Source organism: Varroa destructor, unplaced genomic scaffold (genome assembly GCF_002443255.2).
Source record: "Varroa destructor unplaced genomic scaffold, Vdes_3.0 BEIS01000001.1, whole genome shotgun sequence".
In the NCBI taxonomy this organism is placed as follows: domain Eukaryota; kingdom Metazoa; phylum Arthropoda; class Arachnida; order Mesostigmata; family Varroidae; genus Varroa; species Varroa destructor.
In genome coordinates this window covers 37,536,442-37,556,814 of record NW_019211454.1, presented here as the reverse complement: position 1 = coordinate 37,556,814, position 20,373 = coordinate 37,536,442, and the positions used below count along the sequence as shown (strand labels likewise).

Below are 20,373 nucleotides of genomic sequence, written 5' to 3'. Positions count from 1 at the left end.
CAAAATTAACAATTTTTTAACAATCAAAAAAAAAATTGGGCACAGAAATCACAGCATAGTATATAAAGTAAACTTAAGAACTTCCAATTTTTAAAAAGTATGGAAAAATAAGTACACTTTCAGCTAAACCGCATATGTTGTACATATGTAACAATCACGTACAATGCGAAATGAACCGTAATAATTGCAGACACTTTGTACAAAAATACTTAAGGATAATTGCCGAATGGCGCTTGTACTTAGGAAGTCTCAAACGCAAACGAGATGGAGAAATATAATAAACAGAATTCTCTAGCAAGTAGAGTGGTATGATATAGTGACCCAGAACACTGATGTAGCGAAACAGTTTTCTTTTAAGACATGCTCGAGTAACTACCGATGTACTGTTATTTCGGCACAATTTCGTGATGGGCACTGTGTGCGTTTCTTGTTCGACTGCCACAATTAGAATTTCTCCGCGCTATGAGTTTTCTCTTTATGTAGGACGTTGCCTATTATATGTGTACATAGTAAATTGCGTAACACCACTGCGTCTCTATTCCGCACTTTTAGGCTCGTGCATTGACATACTGAGGATGTCTGGTTGCATAGTTAATGGACAATGGAAAGGTTCGTCACATATTCTCGGTTCCTCTTGCCTGCAATCTACTTTTTGGCTACGTCCACGACACCTTACAGAAAACGGCGGCGTACATGCAAACGTACATGGGCTCTATTCCATAGAAAAGATATATAATATATATCTTTTCTATGGAATATATCTTCTTCATGAGATCTATTGGTTAATGCTAATAATATCGTCCTATTGTTATTTTGTTGACCACAAAAAGATAAGCACAAAAATGTAGTTTAGACTGTATAACAATAACATTTACGAAATACGAATTAGAATCGAACAAACTTCAGTCAGTAATCCACTCGTAATAGCATTATAGCTAGCAACAGGTCAGTTTCGCCAATCACAACCAGCCACTTTTTGCAGTGTGGTTACAGCTGAAGTCTAAAATAGCCACGGAAAGGTTCGAAAAAGGAAATTAGGTTGAAGAATGAAAAACGACAATGATCGGCCTGGCAGTAATGGCAGTGCTCAAGTGTACATAAAGTGACAATGCTGATAAAAGGCGACGCGCTGTTGAGACGCGTCGGCCGTATTACACTCGCGCATGAACGCGTAGATAGAAAGCTTGTGTATGCGCGATAATGGGAACGCATCGTAGGACTTGATCGCTCGGCTGTCGAATTGTTAGCGGATGACTACGATTACATGACTCACGATCCATACATCCAAATAGAATAGCAAACTGCCAAGAATCGACGAAATATCGCATTACGGTGCGAATAATAAATCGATAATAATGAGTAGAGAGTTAGAATGAAAGCGGAAGGCAGAGCTGTATGATGGACAAAAGCAAAGGACGAGCGAGTGAAGAAAACAAGGGGAGCGTGTCGAGAAACAAAAGAAACTAAGTTGGAGAGATCAAATGTACTTGGTAGAAAAGTGAATGGACTAACGAGAGTTAGATAGAGTGCCTGAGATAGAGCACAAAAAGTGGCGCCGAGTGGCGCTATCGCCACATTAATCTTCCGCCAACAATACAGTCCCTTAGTAATAGTGCACTTAGCGTGACCGATTTGGCCATTACGTAAATGTGAAAGAGCAACCCTTGAAGATGGCTGCCTTGAAAACCATTCGGCTACACAAGCCTCATAAGCGAAATCTGGCTGGGATGTGGGTGTATGAGATTAACTATGATGAGGTTGCAGGTATGAACAGGGGAGAGCAGGGACATTGTCAGCTAGTTTCAACCGTATACCATATTAAGTCGGAATCATCGTGGCTGGATGTTATTGCACAAGCAGCAGTAGGGGGTTGTTGCGGTTGTAAGATCTGCTAGTTGTTGTGTTAAAGCTGGTTTTTGTCGTCAGTACTACTTACGGTCGAGGACGGCTGGGGAGCCCATCGAGCTCGCGGCCACACCTCCGTTGCGAATTACAGCGCCTGATTGACCGAAGACGCGCGTGAACGACCAGATGATCAATCGAAAACGTCGAAGATTGAACGCGACAACATCGTCGACATCGCAATTATCATCGTCGTTGTCATCAAACGAAGAGTACCAACGGGGGCAAGAACGGGGGCAGAAGTGGCAAGAACGGACTCAAGTGAGATTCACATGACACTCAAAATTTATTTCTCCTAACTCCACTTACGTAGCAGCAAAGTAGGTCGATAGGCAGATAACACTTCGCAAAATAGTTTATTGCGAAAGACAAAGTAATAAGATTCCCGGTTCTTGTAGCTATTTAGTTCATCATCATCATCATCATTATCGTGATCGACAGTACAGCTATCGTTATCGATCAGCAATGATAACAGCATTATCATCAGCAATCGTCAGCCAATCAGTCAATTCATCATCAGCAGGGTAGGTAGCAGCAGTAACAGAATGCAACGTCAACTCGACAAAATACAGGCAGCTACGGCTATTGCGGCAAGTAATCTATAGTAATAATCCTAAAAAAGAGAAAAGCGTGGCGGGAAATTAGATTTGAAAGTAACTACTGAACAACAATAGCTGTAAAATAATGATGCAGGCGATGCGAACTGCGTGACCGACAAGCGGGTTTTGTTACTGTATTATGTATTTGTAACGGTAACGGATATCAAGCTCCGTGCACTTCCCAATGGTTATCGGCTATGGGCGGATATTGCATGCATGTGGTTGATTTTTGGTTGATGCTTTCTGTTAGTATTACTTGGTTTATTTTTTCTTTAACTTAAAGGGACACACTACTCGCTGAACTGGGGCGGTCCGTGCACGGCAATTATCCTACAGCAAGTTCTACAATAGTTCTGTACGAATGTTTATCGCTTACTTTTACGAATGTTCTATTTGGTCTTTGTCAACGTTAATATATATGTGTCATGTCAAGCCGTGTCTGACATCGTCGTATATCAATCCGTATATTGCTGTGTAGTAGAATCCGCTAGGTTCGTCTGTCAGGTTACTACCTCTTGATGGGTTCAAGGGAGCGTTTTGGCCTCCCTCTCTTAGAATTCGAAATGCAGGCTCTCGTTGCGGCGGTGAGGTCTCATAGGCAGAATGCGTTTTGACATACTCTAAGATTGACTGCTGGCACAGGTTGCAAAAGCTGGTTAGCTTGTCAACAGATTAGAGGGTAACGTTTGCTTAGCCTCAAAATAGGAACTCAACTAAGCGCCGACAATGGCAGCGGGAGAGTGTGCCGGTGTACAATAATGCATCGAAGACCGCTATCAAAAGAGTACTAACTGACAACTGCGCCGTGAGAACAGCAGCTGAAGCTTCGCTTTTTATGTCTGCTAGCACTCGCCGAACACTTATTACGTTGGTGCTGCTGGCGATGGTAGTCAGTTTCCACTAGGTGCCTTTGAGAGCTCTTCCACCGAGCGCGATCAGTGAATGCCAAAGAGAAGGGATATAGACAGCGACAAGGAAAAGTCGTATAGAAAAAACAGAGCTTATCTCTACAATCAATAATATTCGCCGGGTGTCCGCTGTAGTGATTGCTGTTGTATTGTTATGAATATTGGTACTTGTGTGATGCTCACTTTTGCGAACGGTTCAGTCAAATCGTAGTGGCGGATGTAAAAGGCATTGGCAAAAAGTGAGGAAAACCACGAAATTAGACCGATCACCATGTATCGCGTAAACTTTTCGAAGATTAAGCATAGTGCATGACTATTACCGCAAACAAAAATAGCGCAAGTGAAAAGAAGATCGGTATTAAAGTCAATTTGTGACCGACTGAGCAAAAATTAACAACAGAGCAAACAAGACATGCATAAATTTAGCTATTATTATTAGGCTGTTACAAGAGAATCCAGCGGATTCAGGCGGAAAACTGAATAACTTTTGAACTAGAAGGTTCCAGACAATACTTTTTCAGTATCCATTAGAAGTGCTCTGTTTTGCGTTTAAATCCTTGTCCCACTGCTCTGGCAGCTTCTGGACAACCATATACCTACCGTTCGCGTTCCCATATGTAATTTCTGTATTTCTGTATGGCTTCTCAAAATAAAGCTAGTTCTTTTAGTGGATGGCAAACCCATGTAATCACATAGACTTGGATTCGGAGAGCAAGCAAATCGAAGCAAACGTTAGATATTCTTTTGCTTGATCCAGGGAGTAACTGAGGCACGATGAGTAGACTGTATGCTTTTAGTTGCCGAGCGGACGGTCTGCAAGTTTCTTAAAAAAATTCGGTATAGGAGGCTGCATTTATTGTTTAATTTTTAGCGAATATCTCATAGTAGCACATATTATGTCCATTGCGAAGTACCACCATCACCTCGCGTCCTTTTTTACTTCTTCGTCCTTATTTACTTGACACTGCTGCCGAGCTCGATTTCTCTGCAGAGCTGTGCTCGTCCTCCGGCTGGTTGTAAATATCACACCATGTCTATGGCCTTCGTATGCTTCAGAAGGGTTCTTTATTAATTAAAGTTTTGTAAATCGTGTTTGCCATACAACGCATGCGTTTCCAACTAACCTGGAGGCAATTCACGGGAAGCCTATTTTTATTCAGTTTCCAAATAAGTTACATATGATAATAAAGTTCTTGTGAAGCAGGCTACTTTCATCGAAAACCTACTCAACTGCGGCAATGCGTTTTCATCTTTCGGTTTCTGACATCTGGTCACCTTTTCACTGGTTTTGGAACTCATCTGAACGTTTGCACCATTCCCGGACTGTACTTTCGCCCAAAACATCATAGCCTACTTCACTAGTCTTCGATGGACTCCCGTAAGCCGGTGACCAAGGAACAAGAACTTCACTACTAAGCGTTGGGTTTCAATATTATAAATGTTTTTTTTTCTGAATAAGTTTCTTCTGGAGTAGACCCTACCAGTTTACATTTACAGGTTTGAAGAGTGCTAAAGTATTGACTAACCAAATATTGTCTGCTAGTGGCGCATAATTTAAAAAAAAAAAGTTGTTCAATTCGCAAAACCGCCGGATTCACTTGTAGCAGTCTAATATGATAAATAAGATCGTAGCAGTATTATATTATTATATGTCTCGAAGTGTGGGGAACTGCAATATGCTTGGAAATCAGTGCGCAACCCGAAGCAGGTAGATTGGCTAAGTATCGTGTTGTTTAGTGAAACAGTAAAGGGAAGATTCCTATTCTCGCCGTTACGTTTAACATACATCGTTTATCTGTCTGTGAAGGCTTATGAAAAAAGTCATAGCAGGGACTTACAGAAACGTCTATCACTTCACATCTGGTGAAAACATGGTTGAACCCTAGAGTAAAAATGTGGTTCCGTTATCCTCCGGATTAATTGCACTCCTAACCCAGGTCATGTGTGCAAAGCGATAGTATTTTTACCGATCAATGTGCTGAAACAATCGTGCTTTTCCCTCTGTTGTCATCATTGGCATTGTGGAAGAACTACTCGGTATCAAAACGTATCAAGACGGAAGGACATCAAGCTTAATGAATGACGCATATTTCAGTTAGACTGGACCTACAACGATATAAGGTTTTGTTGGACGATGTCTACGGAGATACTATGGAGCTGTTAACAGTATCGTTAGATTTTCAAAACGGTATATTAGACCACGTTTCCTGCCGGGCATGATCCGAGTCATTGGCGAGATCCAGCACAGCCAAGTTGCTGAGGCCAAGGCGAACAACCACATACCAAATACCAAGAATCAAATGCAAGGATTATCTACAGGCAGACGTGGCAATCGATAAGAAGCCCCACAAGTTACTAACGAAGCATAGAACTTTGCATCTAGGCTTCAGCGTTTACAACTTAATTTCATTTCACTGCTATATATATATATATATATATATATATATATATATATATATATATATCAGGCATAGCATCACAAGTCTATATACGCTGTACAGGTGTGTAAATAACGATAATATATACTTTTATCCAACAGCAGAAGAAATAGGCTACGAGCTACCTGAGCAAGGTGACCGTTCTATTGTCACATCTGACTTTGTCCATCTCTGTAGTGTTAGCCTATACTGCCTACAACTAATGAATTGCTACTGGATCGTGTCTAGAATAAGCATATCTTGAAACATATCTGGCGCGTACCTTGGGGATCGCACTGGATCACAGTTTTGCTTCTCTCTGGACCGCTGTGAGCGGATCCATGGCTGGTCACGTCTGAAACGAATCGGGGCTCAACGAGTGCTCTTCATAAACACCAATAAAGTGTCCTTTTGAAGCTCGACATAGTAAAATCTATATAGAGCTGTCCAAAGTGCTGTTTTAAGAAAAGCAGAGTACCTAGGGCCGGCCCCCGGTGAAAGTAACGCCTATTAGAAGACCTAGCTAGTTAAGCGAGTCGATGCTTATAAAAAGAAAACTCAGATCGACCATTCAATGATTAAATCAGTCATTCGCTCTAGAACGCACGAACAGACGACAGACAATCACCGAACGACTGGACGGCCCATCAATCATCAAGCAAACGAATAAAAAAAGGTTCTCATAATAATCATGTAATTTTGATCGGCATCACGTTCATCCTCATAAAACATTTACTTATTTTCACAACCGTCACGCCAGTTGTAACCAATCCTTATCAGCATTAGCAGTATCATAAACGATGTGATCAATGCTTTGTTTAAATCAAAGTCAGTTCTCAACGACATGATCAAAAAAGTAACTCAGGCTGTTGGCAAAAACTGGACAAGACAGCGAATCTTGGCCAAACGGGCGCGGACGGATTGATGATACTGAGATAATAACAGTACTAACAACAGCTTTTTCTGTTTCCATTTATCAATGGATTAATCAAGCAAGCAATCAAATACGAAATCGGTACCCATTTAATTGATCTCGCAACAGCACGATCTACAACCATACGTACGCACAAAAATTATAGCAGGAATTGAAACGCGGCAAAGCATCAGTCAGTCGAAGAAATCGACATTGCCATTCGTTGTCTATTATTTCTTTCGATCGAATTACTCCAAACAGATAACTACCCTTAGCAGTCATCGGTTCTATCATAGTTATTAAGTTATCTTCATCCAATAATCCATGATCGTTATTACGAGTAGGCATTGAAAAATAAAAAAAGAAATGATTAATCGAGCCAGTGAAACAGAAGATTTGTATGGATTTGGTTTTTAATAGCATCTGCGTTCCATTTAGAATAAATGTAAACATAACTAATGACGGCCAGCTGGCGTATTTGATTAAGTGTTATTTAATTTATATAGTCTATGTACGTTCTTTGTATAGAACATATTTACATATCAATTTAAATATTGCATACATATTGGTGAAATCAAGGGGTGTCTAACGGAGCTCGATTAATCAGACCCATCAATGAGACAATGAATGCATTTACTGAACCAATCAATCGACTCATTTGTTTCATCAGCCATTTGTCTAGTAACTCGATCTGAGTAACTAGGGGGCATTTGATCTCGGTAGGTGGTCAGTATTGGTTTTAGGTAATGCCAATACTGAGATTCTCAGAAAGAAGGCGAAGATAGGCACAACCTGGGCATCCAGCGATCCAACTGTACGGAAGGCTGTAACTGGCGGCCAGTGAGAATCAATAGTACATATTGAGCAATGGCGTATGTAAAGTCAATGCAGTGCCTTTGTCTCGATCGGGTGAAAACCGAAAAGTAAGTGCGGCGTAATGGCATAAGAAAAAACTTCGTAGTCTCATCATCTGCAGGGAATTGAATTTCAAGATATAGTTAAACTTCTGATATATGATAAGTATATGTTTCCCCGTTATGTATACCGCATTATATATATGATCTCGTTTTACTTAATCATCATCATCATCTGCGTTGCTGGAAGTGTACATTATCCTTACTATAGATACTTATGCTCGTATGCACACATTTATTACTATCTAAGCTGATATCTTGTCGTCGAGTTCGACTGAGCTCAAGACAAGCAGCTTGAGCTACAAGTTAGTTTTTTTACATCGATTTATCGCAAAACGCAAAGGAATTCACCCTGCCATGTGGTAAAAGTAGTAATAATACTGTTTTGTCTATTACTATTTTTATTGTTACATAGCCTCATCTAGTATTGTTATATCACCGATAGATGATGAACGTCTATGATATGATGACATGTGTTACAAAATCTCTTTAGTTTTTATGCCAACTATACAAACGGACGGGAAAAGCAGACAATCATGTGTTGATAGACAATGAATCTGATTGATTGGTTATGGGTCTACACAGTGGTGACCCTCAGTGGTGCCAAACATTAGACAAATATGTCTAGACAAGCAGAACAAGATAAAGCACTCAGACACACACGCGCACATATATATATGAGTGTGTGCATCGGCTATATATAAATATCTAGACAGGTAAGGTGTCTTTTCCGTTGATCCCAGTCATTCAGTACTATGGTAATTGTAGCGTTGTTTTGTTTATCTGAATAAGGTAAGCATAGGCCGTTTGTAGTTGTTAATCGGCTTGAGATAAAACACTGGCGGATACTACTTCAATTAGATTAAATGTGTTGTTATATGATGCATGCAAAGGACTATCCACTTGCAACACGACAAATACTGAGGATCAGCGTTTTGCGCCTTCTCTTCTGTATTATTACTATAAGTGTTAATAGTATTGGCGGCTAAAGAAGATGAGATGTTTGTCAATATAAACGGCAGTTGAAGTTAAAAAAATTGGCTAAAGTTATACCTAATAAATACTAAATATGAGCGCCATGAGAAAGAAGCTGGGCAAAAAACGTACAAGATGTGCGAAAGCGCCCTGCGAGAATATGTACTTATCTATAACAGGATTTTGAACCGATAACGAATTGGGTCAACAAAATCATTAAATAAAACGTAACGGCAGCAACAGCAAAAGTAATAATACGGTCATGTAATGCGATTTTTTAAAAAGAAAAACAGATGCTTATCTGCAGAATCTATAAGCTACGGTCACATGTAATTCATTGGGAGTTGGCAAAAAAGTAGCTTCAAAGCTATTTGATACGAAATGTCGTTCTCCGGAGCAGTATACAGAAAAAACTATTTAAAAACAATACAAAAATTCATTCGTTGCAATGGTTATTATGGCTGCGGGTCACGAAAACTATACTGGCGCCAACAACAAAATCATTTGTTACAATTAAAAACGGTAGCCCAAATTATCTGAATATAATTGTTTGCTCATTCCCAAAAATAAACAAACGATTTTTATGCGTAGATTATATATATATATATATATATATATATATATATATATATATATGGAAGTATACTATCATGTTAACAAAAATAGAATTATATGAGAAATCAAACATGTAGGGAATGTGTAGTAAAAGAAAAGACTAAAAGCTTTATTCTGAATACAGCAGGTACATACTTGTAGGCTGAAATGACAAATAGATTTATGCCAGTTACGCTACGCTATAGTTAAAGGTTATAGCTCGAAGTGATTGTTGAGATACGTAAAAACGTGGTCTGGTGTGATTAAGCGTGTTATGAGGAGGAGGTCCGTTGAGTATGGTAATTAGGACCGAAAGGAAACATTCGTAATCAACATAAATGAACTATTATAGTGGTAAACACAGAGGTAGTTCAGCAGTAAGTTTCAGTCGCTCTAATTAATTGACGGCTGAGCTCAAAATGACTAGCTTAATAGAACCGAATGGTTTGTTGATTGCCCTATCGGGATCTGACATGACAAACGTAGTATCGATCTGCTATATCTAGGGGATCATGTCAAATAGTGACAGCAATTTCGGGTGGCGCCAGCTTATACCTGTTGCACTCTGATATTGCTGACGATGCTACTAATTACGACTGATTGAAACGATTTGTTCTACAGCGATCGTCTGTCTGGATACCGCATATCTCATCACCTGACTCAGAGAATGCCGAAGAACCTCATAACGGCCATTTGGCTTGTTGTTGTTCTTTAATGCATGGTTGAAACACAGCAGCAGGACAAAAGGCTTAATTAGCGGACGGCTTAAAAATGATCGCGGATAAAATCAATATGTTATAAACATAAACCTTCCCTAATATTCATAACGACAGAAAGCTACGGATCTCGGAAAATTATTTTTAGGTGAGCAGCTTAGTAATCCGTGAAAGGTTACACGCCACATAGAGCTCAAAAGGGGTAAGCTAGGCCTAGCTGAATGAACTTCAATTTGAGGGATTAAAAATCGAAGAGAAATTCCAAAGAAAGCACTCGTTGTCTCAAATGCTTTCCTTCCTACCAAAAAAGTGTAAATTGAGTGGTAGCATAGAATGATAGAGCGCTTGTTCTTAGTGGGGTATTTTTACCGTATACTGGGCGGCATTGTCTGGATGATTAATGCGCATCTCTGTGAGTGCGTTGCCATTATTAAGAAGCATGCTCCCATATCGGTTCAAGCCTGAATGTTGGCAAATATAAATACTAGATATTAATGACCAGTAAAGCAAGGAATAGATACAAAACAAGAAACTGCGGCTAATAGCTGCTTGAATCATTGCCATTCCGTTTCTCAGGTTTTCTGGATACACTCCAGATAAATCTAGGAGTACTCACTCCGGTTAGACTCTCAATACTGACAGGTCCTTGATGCCATAGCTAAAAATAGGTGTTTTCGTAGATTTGGGATGAGGCAATGATAAATAAGAAGGCATTTTTGGAAGTAAAAGAAGCGTTGCTTGAAATGATCTAATGAAGGAAGTAGAGCTAAATTGATTATTATTATTACTATGAGTTGAGCAAAAGGTGCCTGATGACGGCAGTAAGTAAATGAATGTGTGTGAGGGAATGAGAGACCAAAAGCGACAGAAAGGGACCAAGAAAACGTAGGGGTCTTAAAGATTTAAGTTGAATATAATGCGCGTGTTTCAAGAACAAAAGGGCACAAGATAGAGGCAGCCAGCAACAAACAGCACCACCAATCGTTGTTGTAGCAACAGCAACAAACTGTAGCAACAAAAATAAAAAAAAAGGTTACCCAAATTAAATGAACGAATAAGCTAAAAAATACGACTGAAACTCAAACGCGGCAACAATGGCTATGAATTGAATAAAAAAAAAAACGCAAAGACCGTAAGGTGTCAATAAAGCTATTTCACCGCAACGCCTTCCATCGCTTGCACGTAACTCACGCCTTTGACTGACTAATCAGGTCCGCAAACAAAAAACTCACACGCGATCCTGCTGATCGGGGTGTGTGACACGCTAGATGTTGCTTGCATAGCGATACTTTGTTTCTCTTTTTTTGCCATCCTTATTGGTAGTCATATATAATAATCGATTTCAAATGCAAAGTCTTCGTCATGAAAACCAGCTACCATTAAGTCCAACAGGATGTCCATGCGAACGTAACGATGGCCGAATGCAAACCCAGAACCAAGAAAAAGAAGAGAAGTACGCAAACTAAGCTATCATACGACGTACAACAATTCTACACCATGTTAGGCGGTTGAAGGTTACTGGGCGGGTGGCAAATTCGCAGCGTTTAGGTTAACGGAATTGATCGATTAATCATTTGGCCGTATACATGATCATAAACGCCAAATAGTAAACATGAAGAAGGGCGATTGTACACCGTTCGAAACAGGCTTAAAGACATTAAAGGTGTAATATCATAAATACATAGATTAGATCAGGAGTCTGTGGATCATTGCTTGATAACAACATACAGTATATGACAAAGGTAAAACCGACTCGGGACTCAGCTCGGTTGTTGAGTTAGCATAGAAAGCGATTAGGAGGAAGGTTTGGTAAGTCAGTCAGGAGTGGGGCAAAAACACCAAGACAGGAGAGATACTGGAGGAGAAGACGAGAGAGAACGAGCAAGCCGAGATAAGTGTATATCAACACGGGTTAGGTAGTCGAACCGTCTGTCGGGGCGAGTGACATGAAAAATAAGTCTTCCAACGAACATGTACAAAAAAGAAAATTATTACCAGCAACAACAATAAAAATAAGTATTATTATTATTATTACATAAGCAATAATAGTAATAATGAAATGCTACGTAGCCAAACAATGACTGTTAAACGAAGCAGGAACAATAAGGGAGAACAACAACCAACGAATCATCAGATCGCAATCGACGTTTTGCAGTAGTAATAAAAAATTATCAGTCCAATTGATAAATTGTAGCTGTTTTTGTTTAAATGATCGGAACATAGCAATAGTGGTATACCTTTGACGCATTCAGAGTCTTCCTCAATCGTGGTGCTAGCCGAGTCTGTTGACTCTTTCACCTGGCTCCCCTTTTTCGTGATAATGCTTCGACCTAAAATAATAATAGTAACAAAATATGGATGCAGTGCACGCGCTGTAGAACGAACGATTACGATAAGGACAATGGCAGTACGATTGTATGGATTTGATTTGAATTTTTTGCCTTCAATTTAATTGTTCACTACGGTACAATACAACATTACATAGCAGCTTGCTCGTTTCCTAAGAGCAGCAACGACAGCAGGCAGCAACCGAAGCAAAAATGGGAGATAGGAACATGAAAAAAATTCACCGACACAATTCGCTAACGGTGGCAAAAACAACAACGACAACGACAACAAGAACGACAACAGCAATAACAACAACAACAACAACAACAGCAACGATATTGACAACTTACGACAGCTACGACGAAGACGATGAGTTGAGATCTAATTAGGTTTATATAATTCGTATTTAGAAACATGAACAATAGGTATCTCGACACAAGGCTTAACTAATCGAGCTTGTCGCTTCGTTGGTTTGTTGAGACTGAGTAAGTACTCTCGAAGATAATGGATGTTTTTAAGATTAGCAGCCTTGAACTTATTGGTTTTACTAAGAGATTAAGTTAAGTACTATGTCTACTGGACCATGAGGTTGAAGGCCAACAGAGTACACATACATAGAGAGCTGTATGCGCACGCTGAAAAAATTCAGCTCTAGTACAATACGTACACACATATTGGACTTTAGAAACACACGGTAGTGCGCACGAACCCATCAGGCCACTGTCAGACGGGCAATGGCTAGCTTCAGTGCGATGCTTCATTTAATACTTGAAAATATATGTTGTGTCTATTTAAAGAAGCTTCAGTCACTGACTAATGGCACACATAGCTTGAAATCGCCAACGTATATACTACATATTGAATTATCTAAATTTCGACATTTGTTTTGCTTGTATTACTCCCTACTATATATGGGTTTTTGCCATTTTTTTTTTAAGAGTACGTCATAGCTTGGCTGATTTGGCTGAGCCTGCCATCACATACGTTAACCATCAACGGCTGCTGCCTTCACTTTTAACTTGTTTGGTTTGATCGACATTTGAGGTTTGAGCTGTTATAATCTTCACAAATTTCTTTTACGGCAGATATATAGAATCGTGCACCTCATCTATGATGCCTGCTTGCGATTTCGTCTGGAACTATATCCAATAATAGTCGAATGGACAAAATCGACAGCAACGACTTAAGCGTAGGCAGTTATACTTGACTGAGGTTGCAATGAATAGGCACCTGCTATCCACTGGACCATATACATTTGATGGTTTAGACGAATGACGATAGGTTCAATCGCAGTACATAGACGCGATGGTTTTCAGATATACGGATCAGCGCTCATGTATGCTATATCTGATCAGTTCGTTATCTACACACCAGCTGTGTATCTGCTGTAACAGGATTGGACAGAAAATATGATAAATGCGAACTTTTCAGACTTTTAACTTTCTGGTTCATCCCACCATCCAACCGGCAAATCACAAACGCACACGATTATAAAGCAACAAAAACGATAACATCAAACTTTAGCTGCTGTTAGGTAACGTTAAGCCATAACGGACCAATAACAACTATATACATTGCATAAAAATCGAAACTTCTGCATGTTCTTGTAAGTAAATTATATTTTTTTGCGACTATGACGGGCCCACCTCCTTCCTTCGTTTCGTTCATCAACGAAGCTCACTGTATGTATCATATGCACGCAGACTTTTGTTTATGCTAATTCTATAAAACGAGAGTAGATAACGTCTCTGGCTTATTCGTAAACTGAGCTCAGAATTCTGCCCCAGTTCAATGCATTAAATAGCATCAGACTGACATCGCAAACCTATCAACTAGCGACAATTCCACTTCGCTCAAGTTGATAGCGAACTTGAGTTGCAATGATTTACAGCCCAAAAGCCTGCGCAAAAATACTGACATTAAATAAAAAGTTTGATAAATTCAATCATTAGATTATCATTTAATAGCGTGCACTAATTTCTGGAAATTAGATGGAAATAAGAAAATTTAATACCTTTTCTTCGCTGTGAAATGACGATATGATCAGGGAATTAACAACAATTACCAGATGACTCGTCGTTTTCGTTCATAATTTTAAAGGAACGTCTACGCAAAGAAGCTTTCTTTGTAGTCTTACCACCGTTTATATAGAGGTGGAAGGAGATCGAAATGTGCCGAGCATAATTTCTATAGAGACGTTTATATTAGCGCATTATAAAGGGGCACGTAGAATCGCGTTGCGATTAGACGTGATAAATGAGCCCGTCAATCAATCAATCAATCAATGAACGGAGATAACTTTGCAAAATGCAACAGATGTGCACAACAACACGTTGAACCAGACGACGAGAGGCTACTGATTTAACAATTAACGACGATTTAGGAGTCCTCGGTAATGGCGCCTGATGTAGAACGATACCGATGAGTAATCGACAAGCAAAATGGAGGTCGTACCAGTCTCGGATTTTTAGCATGTGCACTCTGTGTGGCCCCGTATAGGTCCTCGGTTAACTGTCGTCTATTTAGATTGGTTGCTGTTCCTTCAAATGAAAATCAACCGACCGGCACCAAAATCAAGTAAATTCTAACGGATGCAACAATAATGCGTCAAACAGGCCGATCGAGATGTCTGCTTTCAGTGAAAGACAATAGCAAAGTGTCGCTGAGTAAAATTTGTTGTTATGACAAATTTCAAGCTGAGCGAACAACTAGCGACGAAATGCTAGGTCAAAATGAAATCGATTCAAGATGAAGAACGGAATCGATTTCAAACATTAATTAATCTCAATTGCGAATACTTGTTGTTTATGAGCTGCGTATCTTTGGATAGCCAAGAAACATGAATTTGTAATCGGTTAGCCCGCTTATAGTGGCAAATACGAACCAACGCGCAAGCAGCTGAATAATTGCACAAACGGAAAAACGTCTACAGTGAATGAATCACGTAAGGAATGCATCGTATGAGCAAAGCACATAAGAGATTTACTATAGATAGGCGGGGTCTGATAATACCCGACAGTCAGAGGAAGAGGAGCCAAACACATGGAAGAGAAGGCTTGCTTCCAAATCTATTGAATAAATTGAAACGCCCCTGTTGGAATAGCAGCTGGGAGAAAAAAGTCTCTGGCTAAATGATTATTGTTGGAACCAATTGTCCGTATGAATCGATTCGCAGTAGACATGGAGGAACGGATCACGTGTCTGGGGAAGTTTGTTATAAGGTCAGCCATTATCGAGTGGACTATAATATAAATGATAAATAGAGCAAAAAGTCGGCAGAGAACTGTTTGAAATGAAGTGCATTTACCAGAAGAAGAAAGAGAAAAGTCCATGGAACAGCGAGAGAGAGAGAGAGAGAGAGAGACTAGTTTTATCGGGAATGAAGCACCGACCCCTATTCATTTAACAAATCACAATTTTTTTCTATCAAACGAAGTGAGAATTGAGTGTTCAATAGAAGTGATGATAAGGCAGTATGAAAACGGAAATTGCGGGCCGCGCTAGCGGATGAATATGTAAGTCCTCGCTAGGACAAAGGAACGTCTTGCACGTGACCGCCAAAATTACGTACTATCATACGTGCATACGCGTGTCGCGTTATGTACCGGAAGAAAAATGGACTTACAATCCATAAACAAGCGCAAGGAACAATCGAAGGCCAAACAGTGAAACAGAGTGAGGGAAAGCGAATGTACTCAACTGAAGACGAGTGCCATAACACTCATCATCATCATCATCACCCTCCACCTCCTCCTGAGCAGCAGCGACAATAACAACACTGTTGGCGTCATTTTTTTTTTATCACCATTAACTTTGTTGTAGCCATTAATAGTAATAATTGATTAATCATCGTTCAGTGGTAGCGCTTACACTTGCAACACAGATGTAATAATTGCCTGTGACGACAGTGGTAGCCCACCCATAAAGCACCTAACTCTATAAGCAACAAGACTATCAAGAAGCAAGACCTCCTGCCATCAGCTTGTTTCATGGTCATCAGCATACACGTCAATAAGGCCAATGTCGCCCTAACCCAAATCATCAGCATCAGTGTTGTCCTCACCGTAAGCAACATTATCATTAGTACGATAAAAACCGCAATTCTGTTTCCATGGTCGGCCTCCTTGAAGAAGAGGTAAAAATAGATAAATTAATAGAGCGGAAAGCAGTATCAATACGATGATTTGTCATAAAAAGTATAGTAACGTTAGAGTTATAGTAGCAATGTGTGGATCTATTCCAGTAATACTAGACGCGTAGTGAAAATGCTCCAGTTAAGAGGGTCGAAAATAACAGTTGCAATAAAGAAATATGAAAAGAGACCATATGTAGTTATTATGATAAACGTTGACTCATAGTACGTAATAGATAAGTAGCTGGGTGGGGTACAACAACGTCTTAGTAAGGTACAGTTGTCTATAGTTGATATTCTTGTTATATCAGCTATCAGTAACACATTGCTAAGCAGGATGCTAATACGAATAGAAAATATCGACAAAAAAAAATAGCACAAATTATATATACGATAATCCATTGACGATAATAATTGACTGTGATATTGAAAAAAGCCTAAACTATGATATTTTTTTAGAAAATACGTTGCTAATCGTAGAGCTCCGATTGGAAGCAGGTTTTAGTTCAAATAAAATCAGTCAAATGTAGTTGATACTGCTATACACATACGGCAAACTAAAGTAAATAATATTGTTTTAACCATTGTTACAATATCAAATATTATAGTAAAGAAATCTCCAAAGTTTGAGCAGAGAGCCCTGGCCAAGCTTTGGATTCCCCCAACTCGTATCAATATTGTGTGCGTAAAGAGCCTTGACAGACACTTATCTATCAACTGCTAATATCATACACTTTTATCCTGGCAAGGGAAAACATTTGAAATTGATCACCAATTACATCGAGGAAGGATTGGTAAAGAAAAAGGATAAGCTCATTCCATTCGACAGATACGATCGAATTTTCAATGAGGGGGTTTGGGGCAGGAAGATCTGGCAGTAATAATCTAATGCGATTGTTTGGGAGCGGATAGCGGTACCGGAGCAAGCTAACTCACTTGAGAAGTTTCTCGTAGCCAGCATCGTAGTGAGGATAGCTCCCTTGAGCTTCCTCCTGGCGTTGAATTTCCTCAAGCACTCGACAGTCTCCTGTCGGTGCAGGGTCGATGCCACTCTCTCCCTCTGGCAGATCCAGGGGTGTTTGAGGGCCTCGGCGGCTGTAATGCGCTTAGCCGGATTGACCGTGAGCATCGAATTGATGAGGTTCTTAGCTTCTGGTGTCACCGTGTCCCACTCGGGCGAAGGGTAATCGTACGCTCCCGCCTAAACAGAAATAACAACGACAACATAAACAATTAGCTTTCAAAGGTAGCCACACCTAGGGGCTCATAACAAGGTAGACCCGTATAGCAAACGTATACCTAATCCCAATTCTAGACGGAGGTCAAACTCTAGTGCCATAGCAGTGATGAATATGGGCGTCTCACTGCACAGAGAGACCTTAATATTGAAAAACGTTATGTCATAGCACGATTGTACTCTACCCCATGTAGTAGTACGCATTAGGTATACTTATTTGAGTTTAGGTAAGTTAATGAGTGTGTCTGGAGTTCAATCAGGTATACGATCTTTTTCTACAAGGAGCACAGAAGACATACATTTCTCTCATCGTAGAGGAACGCTGACTGCAGGCATATTAGCAAACAAACAGCGAGTAATACCAGACGCAATTGATAACCAAAAAGACCAGCTGCGAAGGTAAATGCAGTACTTTCTTAATGCTTTAGTGGATACTAAGTAACAGATAGGCCTATATTAGGCCGCACAAAAATTAATTTGAAAAAAACGTGGACATAATCGAACCTTTGAACGAACACGTGATAATGTTCGGTCGTTTCAAAAGTGTTCAATGCAAGTAGAAGACGGCTATTGAGAGCGATGAGTATGGCGGTATAAGTAAAAAAGGTTGGATCACATTACTAGCAACCTCACAATATTGTATAAACATAACCATTATTATGGTAGTACCAGAATACTATGTTGAATGCGTCGTCTCGCACAGGCCCAGCCGTTTGTCCGGGTCTAAAAATACAATTAGTGCGTGTTCACTCGGCTGTATGAATTGCGATGACCCTACACAGAGCAAATTTCGAGCGCTATATTCGAGTCTGGGCCTGGAGTTATTTGACTACGCCATAGTAATGAGAGCAGAAGGGCGGATAAGACAAAAATGTATTTTACCCGCGCCGGAACATAGCCAGCATGCTAAAGATTTAACAGAACAACACTGGCCCTTATTGTAGCGAAATTTTGGGTAGAAATCAACATTGACGCAATCGACGACGGAAACATCGGTGTCTACTGGTAACGCATTGTTTCTGACCTTATTACAATTCCATCATTTATGTTATTCTTTATGTATATTGTCTTTTTTATTGTTGTTTTTTTGTGCTTTACTTTCAGTAATTAAAAAGTATTCGGTCTTTATCATCATCGACTAAACATATGTTGCTGGTTTAATGGTATGCGTCTTTCTGGTAAGATGTGTGACTGTACCTACCTTAATCTGGGCATAGAGTCGATGTTGGTCTTCATCCCAGAAAGGCGGGTACCCGACCAACAGAATATAGAGAATCACACCACAGGCCCAAATATCAACAGGCTTCCCATAGGGGTCCTTCTTGAGTACTTCAGGTGAAAGATAGCCCGGCGTACCGGCAAAACCGTACCAGGCCTGCTGTTCACCTTGCACCTCTATCGCGAGACCAAAGTCGGCAAGTTTCACAGCAGCGCCCTTGGCTACGTATGGATGAAATTCAACACACAGGCAGGTTAAAGACACCGGAAAGGACACAGCAAAGAGAAGAAGTTACAATAATGACGATCGCTATATACGATGACAGGTGCAACAGCCTAACACATCCTCGTTATTAATTGGTACGCAGTAACCAAGCGTTTAAATTCATATGCATTTAGAAATACTCTATGGCGAGAAGAGACCAATATATGTATTATGTTGATATTGATTTTACAATAAAATAATCAAGGGATCAAAAGTTGGTGACTTCAAGTAGCATTTGAAGTGAGAAGGCCTGACTCAATCGAGTCTTCGAAGGAAGATTTAATAAAATGTCTAAATGTGCAATAGTTTTTATTAAAGCGCCATATATATAGATGGTCGCAAACAATAAGGCGGAACAGCCGATGATCACCATAATCATTGCTTGTTGAGAATCGTAACGGGGGGCACGTCACCTGCGCTGTGCAGTAAGGCCACGCCACGCCATGGCTTGCCTAAATTCTGGCATGCAATAAGTAATTGGTAGAACAAATATAATTATCGTAGTAGCCACTAAATTCAATCTGGTTGTTTGCCGCATAATCTGATTTGGACAAGGCCTTCTGCTACGACTCGCTCCCTTTTAACAGCTTAGCTAAAAAGTTCATCTCATTTAACTTTGTTTGTACCAGCAGCAAAGGGAAGACGAGAGCCCCCGCTGTGCCGCACAACAAGGCCCGAGGAGCAATAATGCTTTACAACTCTGTTTTCCTGATCGTTCTTGTAGTCAGTAGATTTGTGCTGGTTCTCGATTTCTTCAGTGTGCATTCTTTCGACGTATTTTTTTTTAATTTCTCTGCCATTATTCGACCTGAAGAGTCGGGCCTGAACTTTATTTTTCTTCAACTAAAGGACATCTCTAAGCATAGGAAACAGTGACATCGATGCTAGTAAAACCGTTGTAGAATTAAACAGTGGTGGAGATCTGTCTGTGAATTAGCTTTTGCAAGTGTCTACTGCTTAATAGGATCGTTGTTATTGGATTACGTGAACATGACTCAGCACTAACCTTTGCTGGCAAGGAGGAGATTTTCTGGTTTGAGATCTCTGTGGACAACGTTATTTTGGTGGCAATGGTTGACACTTTCCAGAATCTGCTGTATGCAGTGGGAAGCATCGGCCTCACTGTAGTACTCTCGCGCCACTATGTCCTCAAATAGCTCTCCCCCGGTCACCAGGTCGAAGATAAGGTAGTGGTACCTGCAAATGGGCCAAACGGACCGGGCAGAAACAACAGTACAATAAGTGGGCGAAAATG

The 20,373-nt window shown here is 40.1% G+C and overlaps 1 protein-coding gene across 14 annotated transcripts in view; it reads right to left on the bottom strand.

The window, feature by feature from the left end:
- The window catches only part of LOC111243562 (calcium/calmodulin-dependent protein kinase type II alpha chain-like), a 71,834-nt gene that overhangs the window by 9,612 nt on the left and 41,849 nt on the right, over positions 1–20,373 (bottom strand). For 6 of the 14 annotated variants that reach the window (XM_086977444.1, XM_086977447.1, XM_086977435.1 and 3 more), the window contains 6 exons: positions 20,125–20,315; positions 18,837–19,075; positions 17,335–17,599; positions 12,176–12,268; positions 6,110–6,181; positions 1,937–1,999 (listed from right to left, as the gene is read on the bottom strand). In XM_086977444.1, the coding sequence (XP_086833570.1) occupies positions 1,937–1,999; positions 6,110–6,181; positions 12,176–12,268; positions 17,335–17,599; positions 18,837–19,075; positions 20,125–20,315 (923 nt within the window). The remainder of the gene's footprint in view (positions 1–1,936; positions 2,000–6,109; positions 6,182–12,175; positions 12,269–17,334; positions 17,600–18,836; positions 19,076–20,124; positions 20,316–20,373) is intronic. The other 8 variants (XM_086977446.1, XM_086977441.1, XM_086977437.1 and 5 more) reach the window with 7 other exon arrangements.